Source organism: Thunnus maccoyii, chromosome 6 (assembly GCF_910596095.1).
Source record: "Thunnus maccoyii chromosome 6, fThuMac1.1, whole genome shotgun sequence".
Classification (NCBI taxonomy): Eukaryota; Metazoa; Chordata; class Actinopteri; order Scombriformes; family Scombridae; genus Thunnus; species Thunnus maccoyii.
In genome coordinates this window covers 261233-275235 of record NC_056538.1, presented here as the reverse complement: position 1 = coordinate 275235, position 14003 = coordinate 261233, and the positions used below count along the sequence as shown (strand labels likewise).

The following is a 14003-nucleotide window of genomic DNA, read 5'->3' as shown; positions in this document are numbered from 1 at the left end:
TGTGTGTGTGTGTGTGTGTGTGTGCGCGCGTGTGTGTGTGTGTGTGTGTGTGTGTGTGTGTGTGTGTGTGTGTGTGTGGTCAAGTTTTTGAGCAGCTATTTGAAAGAGGCAACAGTAAGGGTAAGTGTCATGGAAATGTGACACTTTGTAGCCAATAAATTAAACTTAAATAAAATGATATAGGTATATTATTACATTGTCAGCTCCAGTTATTACATTTTTATGATTTTTTTTAAACCCAGCCAATAATGTAATAACATTATGCATGAAAAGTTATAAAGTTATTGGTTTAGAAATTTTATCACATTATAGGTATGTTATTACATTATTGATTTTAATTACATTATGAATTGAAATATTATTATGTTATTGGCAGTTATTACATCATGTAATGACATGATGTAATAATTGCCGATAACATGGCAGAGTAATATTTTTAATGATGAGGCATTTTTCATTTGACCACAGCTAGATGTGCTGTCATGCTGATTTGAACATGTTTTAAATGTCTAGTTGACCAATCAGATTTGATGGTCGGAACAACCTGTTGTATAAAAACCCATTATCAGTCAGGCTATTATTCCAGAATGTATTGTTGGAGCCAGAACTGTGGTCTGGCTCTAGTCTGAGTTTAGTCTTTTCCAGATCAAGAATAGTAACAGTGGCAACCATAAAAACATCAGAGCATCAAAATATGTCTTGGTGCAACAGTTCAGAACACTTCTTCTGTGGTGTGGTTCTGACTCTCTGGTTTGTCATTATCTTCTAACTGTCAACTGTTTGCCCTGTAATGCCACCACACTGCTGAGTGAAGGAAAAATTAGAGTCCATCTGGATTGGATATGTGAGCTTGGCAAACTTGTTTTTTTCTGTTGTCATTCTCAGCTGTAACTGTAACATTTGAAGATATATAGTTAAACACAGTGGTCCAACCTATCTGACATTTCTGCTGGGTTTTTTTATGTACTGTGATGTCACAGCCACATTGCCATGACTCCTGTTGGTGTTGGTGCATCTCTCATCAGTGAGAGACAAGAGTTTGGAGCTTCCCAGATTTCACACCAAGGTGTGAACTGCAAAAGCAGACTGAAAGATGGAGTCTGTGAGAGAAGCATTTTGGCACTGCTCTTTGTTTCAGGGGTTAAAAGAAAAAGGTGGCCTCTGGTCAGGCTTCAGAGTTTACATGTAGGCCTACTTCTGACCCCATGGTTGAGGCCCAACATTATACTGTATATTTACTTTTAATTCAAATCACAACAATAATGTGACAAGAATGTACAGATGTCATACATTGTTATTTTTTTATTTAACACACATACATACATGTGCATGCACACACACACACACACACACACACAAACACACACACACACACACACACACACACTACAATTGGTTGTATATTCCAGCTGTGCATCATACCTCTTTTATACATCACGTGTGCTGAAAAGACTTCCGCAAAGGATACACCTGTGCATAGCTCCTCTGGCAAACCTCCTCTCTCCTCGCTCCTCTCTCCTTGAGATGCATTTTAGGAATTGAGACATGGTGTTTGAGACATGGTGCTCTGAGATCAATTTCCGGGTCATGGAACGCCCTTGGTGTGGTGTGCTGGGCAATTTTGCCCCAAACATATTTTGGGCATTAAACAGGAAGTTGTTGTAACACGGCTTTACATTGTCCAATCTGCCCCAAATTTCTCATGATTGATAAGAGTCCAGGCCTGATTCATAGCCATACTGCTAGCTACTGACAACAGAAAGTCAGCCTATTAGAAGAGGCTCTTATAATTGAAGGAATTATTATTATTAGGGCCCGAGCACTGAATGGACTATTGGATCTGAAGGAATTCTTCTTCTTCTTCTAAAAACAAAACCATTGTTGAGGGTTTAAACTTGCACAAAAAGTTGTTCTACTTTGCACATACAGGGTGGTGAAAAATTTGATATTTTATAGGTCCCGAACATGGGCATGGCAAAATGGCCCAACAGCGCCCTCTAAACTGTATCCCCTGCAGCATGTTTCACCGACATGCACAGAAATTGAGCATGCACTCGGGGAGTGCAAATGTATCATATCCAGATGCACAAAAAAAGTCTGTTGGAGCAAAACCATAAACCCAACAGGAAGTCGGCCAATTTGAATAAAGCGACCATTTTTTGCGATTTGCATGCTTTGTATTTTAACAAACCCCTCCTACATTCATTACATTGACTTCATGGAGATGCAGCGAATTTCGATGTTTCGCCATGAAACAGGAAGTCCTGATAACCCCAACATATGTTGTCCAATCTGCCCCAAATTTCTCATGTTTCATGAGGGTCCCATCCTGAATACATCTATGTATCAATATTGACACATACTCATAGTGCCACCTACTGGCAACAGGAAGTTACATGTTCTGTACTTTTATGAGCTGTACCAAGCAGGATGAACAGATCCATCTGAAATTTGGTCTTAAGTCTTTGATGATTCCATATTGTGAAAATGGTGAGTAGTAGTTTGTGATCAAAAGTTATCAAAATCTTGAGTTTTCACTGAGTGCCCTTGCCGTGGCAACGTGGCAAACTTTGACGTTTCGCCATGAAGCAGGAAGTTGCTGTAGCTTTAATGTATATTGTCCAACCTGCACCAAATTTCTCATGCTTGATAAGAACCCTGTCCTGAAAACATCTACATGTCAGTATTGAGTCATAGTCATAGCGCCACCTACTAACAACAGGAAGTCAGCCTTATATGACAAACATCATCTGATTCACATGAAATTTTCAAGGTGTGGTCTACAGTTGATATACAGCAACATGATGTATAATTATTGATTATAATTGTTCTCTAGCACCACATAGTGGACACAGGAAATGATATTTAACTCCTTCATGCAATGTTTGATAAGAGCCTGGTCCCGAAGACATCTGCATCCCTGCAATAAAAGCCCTTCAGCTGCACTGCACCCCAATGTGCGCAAGGGTGCAAGGGCCTGATCATCGCTGCTTACAGCTTTAATTATTATTATTCTCCCTAAATAATCGCATTTTTCAGGGGCTAAACATGCTCGAAATATATTAATACTTTACATGTCTTGGGCATTGGCTTGACAAAATGGCTCGATAGCGCCCCCTAGAAAATTTAAACTTTGAAGCCCCTCCTTCAGAATTGACGTAGATGAACAAAATTTGGTAGGCACATGTATCATGTCTAGGAGGCGGCTGTGACTCAGGAGGTAGAGCGGGTCGTCCACTAATCAGAAGATCGGCGGTTCGATTTCCGGCTCCTCCAGTCCACATGTCGATGTCTCCTATACTTAACCCCTAATTGCTCTTGATGGCTGTGCCATCAGTGTGAGAATGTGTTTGAATAATTAGATTTCCTCTGATGGGCAGGTTGGGACCTTGCATGGTAGTCCCTGTACCCATTCAGTGTATGAATGTGTGTGAATGGGTGAATGTGATTCGTAGCTTTGAGTGGTCGGAAGGACCTTGACTGGATCCATGTCAAATTTGGTCAGTAGTGCCTTAAGACCTTGGTGATGCTATATTGTGAATCTAGTGAGTTTTCATGGAACCCTGTTACCTTGGCAACGCAGCGAATTTCGATGTTTCAACATGAAAATACAAACTGTTGTAACTTGACTCCACATTGTCAGATCTTCCCCACATTCCAAATGCTTGACAAGAGTCCCAATCTGACGACATGTACAGGTCAATATTGAATCATAAGCACCAGTCTTTTACTAACTACTCCTATCAGCTTAACCAGATCCACCTAAAATTTGGTCAGCTAAGTTGAAAGACCTCGATGATGCTAAATACTGAAGCTTTTGAGTTATTTTCGATCATTCAATCCTTTAACTCCCACATAAAACAAATTTCAAGAAGTGCCTTTTTTCACTTATGTAATATTGCAAAAATCAGGCACATCCTTTCTCAAAAAGATGTAGAAAAAATAGTCGTTTTGGCGTTGGATGCGGTCCAGCCTTACAGAGACCTTTTATCAGCATATTCATATGCAAGTGGGGGACAGGGCCGGACACGGTGTTCCTGAGATCAGTTTGACGAAGAAATTGATTCCGCTGAGGTAGAACTGTATGGTGGAAGACTTGATCTTAGGTTGAGTGTGGGAGGACATGATTAAGCAGGAGAGGGTCAGAACTTCCAGTGAACAGAATGGAGGTCCATGGGAGGCGTGGAAAGCCTTGAAGGAATTCCAGCCGGTTAGGTATGATGAGAGTGTTCGGGGGGTGACGCTGTTGAGGATGGTGTCCCATGAGGTGGAGTCCAGATGTTCCAGCTGCGGGGTTAGTTGAAGATCGTGGCTGAAAATGGAGGGACTGGGGTTGGAAGAGGGTCGGAGGCTGTAACTAGTTGTCTGAATCTCTGAGATGAGAAATGAGAGAGTGAATCAGCAATTGCGTTTTTGTGACTTGGGATGTGGTGTGCTCGGATGATGAACTGGTGCTGGGCTGAAACTAGTGTGAGCTTCCACATGAACTGCATGATGTCCAGATTGTGTGACCGGCCTTTGTTGAGGATGTCGACGACGGCACTGTCGTCTGAGTGGATGGAGATGGTCTTCTTGGACCATTCATGCCTCAGTGGAAGAGGTGGCTGTGGGGCAGAGAAAGCCTGCACAGTGTTAGGAGCAGCCTGGCCTTCAGAAAAGATTGAAGTGGCTGAAGAGAAAGATGTGGGTCCGGCGGAGTGACAGGCTTTGACGTCACAGGCGTCATTGCGAACACGATGCCAGGAACCCAGAAGTTCACGGGGAGATCAAAGGGACAGAGCGCTGTCATTGCGGTGGAAAGGGATATTATCTGAGGACATGCTTCAAGCGAGCGATGGTCCACTCGGACATGTTTAGAGCCGAGGGGTGTTTGGTGTGCTAATGGCGCGGAGAGTACTGCACACGGCGGCTACTCCTGTTGGGCGAGCTCCGGGACGTCGAGCAAGTCCTCGTCCGATGCATTAACTCAAGATCCTTTTTTATTTTTTTTTGGTAAGTAAGGAGTGTTTTTTTTTTTTTTAAATGATGCAAGTGTGTCACAGAGTGCTTGCAAACTGGGATGAAGGGGAGAGGAGTGGATGAGGTGTGCCTAAATACTCCATGGTGTGGAAATGGATATGTGCTAGGTGTGGTCTTTGTTCCTGAACTTTGTTTATAAATTTATAAACTTCATGTATTGCTGTATCGTGTTAATGATTATCTTTGATAATCATTCATTATTGCTGATAGCCAAACCTGTAACCAAGGCCCAACATCATTAACGGTGAAACAGCAGTTTTTCTGTCACACAACATAATTTTTTAATTAATTTCATGCCATTTTGCAACATAGTAATCCAGTATAGACCTAATTTATTGATATGATATTTCAGTATCAACCTAACGTTAGCTTACTACGATGTGCTACAATGCCAAGTGGTGCTCACATAGCTGTTGCAACCCAGTGCAGAAATCTATGTTTTTATGGATGTAGTGTTAGCCATTATTACTGTTATTGGTCACTGAAATTTCAGCACAATGCCTTGCGTCCTAGGAGGGAGCAGTTATCCAGATAGCTAGCTACTAGCATGCCATTTAGATTTATATCCTTCATTCTGTAACGAGTCTGTACAAGTGTATCTGAGTCCAGCAGCTATCATATTGTAGCACTATTCTTTAACATTAGCTTTATTGCTACTCAGCAAGCTAGCTACTACAAATGAAACGTCTACACATCTTGTTTATCTTTTACCTCAAGCAGAAAATGAGGAAGGGTGCCCACTGGCGAATTTTTATTCATTCTTTTTTTTTTTCTTCATTTTTTACATTGAGAGCAACCAGCACCCACCAGACAAGGTGGTGCCCTAGGCAACCGCCTGTATGGCCTATGCCTTTAGTCGGCCCTGTTCCAGCTATAACTATTAAAATGTTATGGATCACATTAAAAACTTGTAATGGTAAACTGTATTGGCTATACTTAATAAACCATTTTCTGCTCATTAACAAACCTCAGCTCTCATGGAACACCAGTGCTCTCAAAAATGAAACTTACATTTACAGACAATATGGTTGTGGTAATGCTTTATTTGAAGGAGTGCACAAAAACTGACTTAAACAAACATGAATTAAATTATATATTTGTTTATGAGTTGTCATTATCATTCAGTTGACAATATCAATTTTGGCTTTACAGATCTTGACATTTGATGTGGCATGGCTATTGCCACCTCTTCCCCTTTAATATTGCTTCCACTTTTCCTTACCTGTCTCACCACAACACTCCCTGCGCTCTCTTTCCGCTCTCACTTTCCAAATAAAGAGAACGCTGGATATCCATCAAGTTTTTAAGTATTAAGGCATTGCACATCTTTCAGACCACAAGAGCGCAGGACACCCTAATAAGTGTTGGTACTGAGTGGAAGTAAAGAAATTTTGGAGCAAAAAATTCTTTCATTAACTTTTTGGCAGCACCAATGTGAGGCTATAGTAGAGGAACGACACAGGAAATCAATACATTTGACATTTGTACATTGAATACGTGAATAATGCCCACTACTGGATATGCTGGTATTGTAATTACTATTTCTGTTTATTTCATCCCTGGTGTATTATGCTGTTTATTTCACCCACCTTCATCCGTATTTTTATGTTTTGTTTACACTTCTTTTTGCCTTCTTTAACTTTGGGTTAATTTTTTTTCTACTTTGGTTTAAGTTATTGTTGTTCATTTAAATATTTTGACCTTTTAGTCCCCTTTATAAGACCAACCAACTTTGCCTTTTCAAATGATTCTTGGAATGTTTCCTTTTCTGTAGCAGTGGGTTCTTGGGGTACGGTAAATGGTAAATGAACTGCACTTATATAGCGCCTTTCTACCTTCACTAACACACCAATGGCGGGTAAACGACACTTCGTGGACAGGAAGAGCCAGGGATCAGATTGCTGACCCTGTGGTTAGTGGACAATCCACTCTACCTCCTGAGCCACAGTCACCCCAGCCGCCCAGGGGTGACTGTGGCTATATTGTTGGGCAGTGTTAATTTCTTCAACGAAACTATGACAAAAAAGTAACCTTTGAAAACAAGAACTATGATGAAATTAAATAACTAAATGATAATGTGAAAGGCAGACAATGAATTAACTAATGAACTAATGTTATTCAATGACCTAATAATAAGGAGCATCTTGCATTCATTATGTTCTCTCTCAGTCAGTAATGTTATCTGATGTTAGTGCTTTGTGGAAGAAACAGGTTTATGGACCATACTCATTTTCAATCCACTGAAAATTAGACAAGAAGCAGCTACAAAACCGCTGGACAAACTAGCAAGATGCCAACAATTATAGAAAGGTAAGCTAACATAACATTATCAAGTGCTTAGGATATGGATGTAATGTTAATGTTACTTTCAGTCAGCTATCTTTGCTATCTGTTGCTCTCAGAAGAAATGAGTCAATTCCAGGATGTTGGCGGTCAATCATTTAAATCTTTCTCTAGATGTTCACTAAAGAAATATTGCTAGGTTCTCCAATGTTTAAGCTTTTCCTCTCAAGCCACACAGACAGTGAATAGTATCTAAATACTGTTCACTGCCTGAATAGGTGAGTGAATCCAGCTTCTGAGTGATCAGCTGCTCTGCAGTGGAGAGCACAGGTAACTGTGGTGAACTAGGTGAGCAGGAGAGACAGAGAAGTTTTAACAGTTTTTAATGACAACTGAATTTACTGAATACTGTTGTATTACTGCAGAACAGATGAACACTGCTATTGGGGGAGCTGGCTATTTGGATGGTCAGGTCATTCCACTACACCTGCTTTGCAGTGATTGTTTGTGTGTATCATTTAAAAGGGAAAGTTTGGTGTGACCTGCAATGAACACTAAGGCTACATCCTCTCTATAATAGTAGTTGGTCTGCCTTTTTTATTCTTTTTTGATTGGGTAGAAATAATTCTATTTCAATTTTATTTACTATTTCTCATAAGTTGTAGACCATTTTAAGGCTTGATAATTGCTTTTTGGTGTGATCGGTGATTCTTGGTGACTTCTCTTTTTAGCAATTCGTTATAATTAAATTGTAGACATCCTTTTTTTCTTTGCAGATTTGATAGCTGAAAAATGCTTTCCAGAGATTTCCTTTAAGAGATCCTGAAAGGAGGGAGTTGTGGCTAATAGCTGGTGAAATGGACATAAATACACAGTTTGAAAGGCTTGGTAGAAGAGGGGGTGCAAGAAAACAGTTGGTGGTAGTATGTGGTTCACTGCAACGTGAGTAAAAAGCTGGTTCTGGCAACAAATCTACATGCAAGTACTAACAGTATATTCACTACATCAATAATCTGGTTACAAGACAAAAAGAGAGGAGGAAGAACACAACCCTGAGGTAAATCTGGGTATACAAAGGGATTCATAAGCTAGATCAGTTATGACTACTATCTGAGTCTGTGGGTTAGAAAACTGATCTGATGAGATGATGATGCAGCACACCTATATGGACACATCTGCATTCATAATGTTTTTCCACTAAATTATTGAGGTTTTACTTTTGATTTATCTCCCAAATGCACAGTTTCAATGGCATTTCAAAAACAATATTTTACATCAATTAAAGTGTTGTCTTATACACACCATGTGCATAGGAAAATGAAATCACTCAAAAGAAAATGGTTCATTCCTGTATGCTGTCAGTACTGGGTTTATTATAAATGCAGTGTTTCAGCCTTAGACCTTCATCAGGCATCCATTGAACGCAACAGAAAAAACAATTCAAAATTTGTGATTTTTAAAGTCAGAATCAAAACTCTCATCTGAAAAGGAGAACTTCAAATGGATGATAGTTCTTCAAATTCCTATTCCCTATGTGATCATCAAAATCTTGATCAGGGACAAATGCTTACTGAAACAACTGGATGACATGTTGCAACGGTCCTCATAATTACCACGGTGAGCAAAAGCCATCCAGTACGCACTACAGTAGTTGTACAGACCGCAGCATGCCAGAGGAGATTCAGCCAGTTGCCTGTAGTCCCATAGACAACATAGACGGGGGAGGAGGGAGGGGAGGAGGGTGTCTGGAGAGGAGGAAAAGAGGGGAGAAGAGGAGTATGAGGTCTGGAGAGAGAAAGCAGAGGAGAGAATAAGAGGACGACAAGGAGGAGGAGGTGTGGAGATTCAGGTGACACATCTCTGCTCTTAGTATCCAGGCCCCCTAGACTGTCTATGGGTCTTAACGGGCTGCGTTCCGCTCCGAGTGGACAGGCAGCGGGGCGGCGGGGCGGCGGAGCGGCTCCGGACTCTGGCGCAGGTTAAGCGGCTGGACGCAGTGACAGCGCAGAGAAAACCCGCGGCCACTGAGGGACATAGCTGACATCTTTGGCTGTCACAGTGAAGCAGCATGCCAGCGATCAGTCACACCGACCGCGGGGTGTGAAGGAGGGGCGATAGAGGCTATGGACATGCCGGAGGATGAGTCGTTGTTGAAGAACCGGACGGAACACGGGCCGGAGCCGAGCCAGGGGGCAGCGCGTCCTGCATGGGCAATCACGGCGCTGGCCAGCGTGCTGATCTTCATCACTGTGGTAGATGTCCTGGGAAACCTGCTGGTCATTGTGTCCGTGTTTAGGAACCGCAAACTCCGAAATGCGGGTAAGAAGCTAAAAGCTATTGTTATAGGCTACACGGTTTAGTAGGTACTGCTGTGTGCGTGTGTGTGTGTGTGTGTGTGTGTGTGTGTGTGTGCGTGCGTGCGTGTGTGTGTGTGTGTGTGTTGGCGCGCGTGCGTGTGCGTGTCGTCCAGGTATTCCTTATGTTGAGGGGACATAAATGTGTTTACACAGTCATGTTGTGAGAACTCGCCGCTCTTATGGGGACAAAAGCAAGTCCCTTTAATGTAAATTATTAATTTTAGGGAGAAGACTTGGTTTAAAGTTCAGGTAAGTTTAGAGTTATGTTAAGGTTAGCATAAGGGTTAGGGTTAGGCAAGTAGTGGTTATGATTAAGGTTAGGATAAGTCTCCAGGAAATTAATGTAAGTCATTGCAATGTGATGGAAACACCACTGTGTGTGTGTGTGTGTGTGTGTGTGTGTGTGTGTGTGTGTGGTCCAGGTATTCCTCACATTGTGGGGACGTAAATCTGTTTACACAGTCATGTTGTGGGGACTCGCATCCCTTAAAAAGCAAGTCCCCTTAATGTAAAATCATTAATTTTAGGGTGAAGAGTTTAAAGTTTAGGTTAGTTTAGGGTTATGGTAAGGTTAGGGTAAGGGTTAGGGTTAGGCATGTGGCATGTCCTCTGAAATGATGGAAACACGACTGTGTTGTGACATGTGTGTGTGTGTGTGTGTGTGTGTGTGTGTGTGTGTGTGTGTGTGTGTCTGCATGCGTGCGTATGTAGACAACAGAGACACAAAGAAGAGCATGGAGTTGGTTAATATAGGCTACATGTGGTGTGTGAGGAGAAATGGTACCCTATGAGCTGGGCTTCGTTATCAACAACAAATCACCTCAGTGGAATAAACCATCATTCTGTTGACAGTGAAGGTATGTCCTGCCTGAGGGGACAATAATAATATGGTAACCTGATATCACATGGTGTTTGGCTAAATATTCTCTTTGTAGCTATGTGAATCAGCAGAGAATGAATGACTAGCATTACACATTTGTCCAGCAGAAATGAATGAGTTTCAATCCATCCACACTCTGTCACTGCTTAACTGAACAAGCTGTTTTCAATTGTCTGCCTCATCCACTCACATCTCCATTCACTGTCTCACCAAAGTTGTTTGTCAAATTTCCCATCCACACAGTGTTTGTAGGTTCATTAATGTAAAGCTTCCTAAATGTGTCTCTTATAGTTCATAAAGAATATTTAATTTAAGCCAGATTCATTCAGCCTGTTTAAGTCTGTGTGTGTTTGAAGTCCTCATTTTGGTCTTACTGCTATTGCATTCCATCTTCTTTTGTGACAGGTTAAAACAGGTTAGGGTAAGGATTAATTATGGATCAGGTCTTTAGATATCCAAGGGATAAGCAATATGTGTGAATATTTGTGGGATATTTTATAAGTTACTACTGCCGTGCTGCTCAGCACAGTTTGTAAACATTTTTTTTAAACAAAAGTCTAAGATCATCGTAAATGACTAAATGACTCTCTGTGTGGATGGTGGGATGAAATGCAAAAGCTTGCAGAGTTAAAACAGTAGCCCCAGTTATGTAGGCTCTAGGATGCTCTGTGCTTGCTATGTACTTATCATTTAAAGTGTGTTTTTATAAATTGTTATTTTTGCCTATATGTGGTAATACAGATCTATAACACGGCTGTGGTTGAGTATCAAAGTTGACCTTGGGAAGAGCAGTTTGACATTGGGTGTCCAGGTGGCTTAGTGGTTACAAACCATACCATGTAATTGCAACATCTTTGGTTCAATTCCTGCGGTGGACAGCTGTTTCATGTCCTATGCCTCTCTTTCTCCATGTTTCCTGTCTGTATCCAGTAGTGAAAAGTAGCATTTACACAAGTACAATACATCATAAATAAAATTTTGAGGCACTTGTAATTTAGTGGTTTCCAGAGTGGGTGCCTTGAGGACAGGTCAAGGGTGCTGCAAAATCTTTCATATCATTCTACATTTATGGTGCATTTTTAATATAATTTTACCGCATTAAATTGAGGTATTATTTACATTAATTATGTTTTATGTTATGATTTCATATATATTAAAATATAAGAAAAAGTAAAAAAAATAGTTAAATCACTTTGTTAAAAATGTTTAATATGCATAAACACCTCACCTAATGACAACTCACAGCTGCTGCTTTGTGGCTTCTGAGTTTTGCAGGTGCTCAGCATTAAGGAGGTCTAAAAAAAATTTGGGATAAACTGCTTCACTTGAGTATTTCAGTTTTCTTGTACTTTACACCAGTACATTTCAGAGGGAAATATTGTACTTTTACAAGACAATACTATTGTATTGTACTTCTTTCTGCACTATATTTAACTAGCAGCTAGTTACAAAACTAGAACTAGTTACAAAATTCAGGCAGTGGTTAAGCACCTTTTTGTCTTGCAGCTGTTGTATAAAATCAGTGTGTAGTTGTGTCTCTTGTATAAAATCAGTGTGTAGTTGTGTCTCCTTGTCATGTTTCATATGCCTATCTGAAACAGTTCCGCCAAAGAGACATTTCCCCTCTAAATTTCTCACATGGTTTCATTTCAGTAACTGTTCAAATTATGCAATATTTTCCAAATACCTAAAAGCTAAGAGAAAAGTCCAAAAACTGAAGACAGATTTGTATATTTGAACTTCTTCTTTTTTCCTCTCCCATTAATCATCTCACGACCCCTCAGATTTATCTTGTGACCCTTTTAAGGGGCCTGATTCCTAGGTAGGGAACCACTGGACTAAACTATACCTGACTATAGAAAAAAGTTAAAACCAGCTTCACCTTGCTACAACAGAAAAATGCTGCTTACTCTTTGATGATTAACAATTTAATAATTTCATATATAATAATATATTAATGAGTAAGGGATCTGAATACTTCCTCTACCACTGTCTGTATCTCAACTGTCATTAATGCAATATACCAAATAAATAAATCACTAAAAACAGTGACTTGACAAAAGTAAATCTTAACTTAATATCCACTCAGCTCTTTCAGGAGCCCTCGACTGCGTCCTCAGGGAGTGGTGTTTGCTCAGTTGTCTTGGGGATAGCTTGTTTCTCATTGGTTGAAAGCTCTGTAAAAAGCTAGTGAGTGGCCCTTCAGTATCTTACAGCTACCATTTAGCACACCACACATCATCATGTCCTCAGTATCCAGTCAGAGAATTGGGGGATTTATCGATGAAATCGATATGAAATGGAAGATATGAAAGGGTTGCGAAGACTGAGTCTGATGTATTTTAGATCTTTTTATTTGATTGTTTATAGCAGCAAATATGAACTTTAAATTAAAATATTGTAAATGGATTTAGTGTTTGCGCCACCCAAATGATATCCTAGCAGTGTGTATTGCTTCAGGGTTGGATTTATGACCACATTATTTCTAAAAGCTAACTACATCCTGAAACCCACAATATGGAAGTTTTGACAAAACCAAAAATGTAATGACTATGCAATGACTATTATACTAGTAGTGAGAATAATAACCCAAAGACTATTCTGAGGGTGGTGCTGAATGAAAGGTCATGTGGTCATTAAAAATTTTCTTAGCACTTGAAAGAAAAGGTCAGACGGTCATCAAAAACATTCGGGTTCATATCCATGAGTATGCATAAAGAATTTCATGTAGTTGTTGAGATATCTGCATTGGACAGACCTACTGACAGACCTATATCACCATCCTCATGCCATGCTGCCAGCAGAGATAAAAAAATTCTACTGCTTTAGATGTTCTAATTAGAAATGCCAGATTAGATATGCTGTATTCACTTCCCTCTGTTGTGTCCAAATCATCTGCTTGTGAGAGCTTTGTGGCAGCTTTGACAAAAATACCAGCAATATGGCCACCTCTCCCTCCAAGTCTGACATCAGTAGTTAAACTGTCTGATTTATCTGCTGCCTCACCTGTTCTGACACTCCCTGTGAGGTAGCATCTATCCCCATCCCACTGGATAGTGGGGTGGGGATAGATGACAGAAATAACATTCTGCGTATTTTTGTTTAGTTAAATAAGGTTTCAAATGTCAGTAGTTTCTGAGGGCTAATATGTTATCTGTAACAGCCATTGTCATTATGATAATATTGGCATGTCCTTGATATTTTGTTATGTTGATGAGAGAGATAAAGCACAGATACTGTGCAACCAGGGCCGTAGCCAGGATAAATATTTAACCGAGGTCCACCAGCTATTCCACAATGCTCATTTAATCTGTCTGATTCTCTGCTATCCTCTGTCTCTGCATCTCCCCTTCCTTCTCTTTGTCTAGGCTGACTCTCTGTCATTACAGAAGGTGAGAAAGTGAAGTACTCCCTCACCTAAAATTTAAATGGTAAGCCTACTTTGATTAGAATTTCACACTAAT

At 40.4% G+C, this 14003-nt stretch overlaps 1 protein-coding gene across 1 annotated transcript in view; it reads left to right on the top strand.

Annotated features, from left to right (window-relative positions):
* The first annotated feature begins 8702 nt into the window (after window positions 1–8702).
* Window positions 8703–14003, top strand: part of LOC121898852 (melatonin receptor type 1B-B-like) — a 29636-nt gene continuing 24335 nt past the window's right edge. Inside the window, exon 1 of the mRNA XM_042414313.1 lies at window positions 8703–9621. Coding sequence (XP_042270247.1) covers window positions 9426–9621 — 196 coding nt within the window. The 5' untranslated portion in view covers window positions 8703–9425. The remainder of the gene's footprint in view (window positions 9622–14003) is intronic.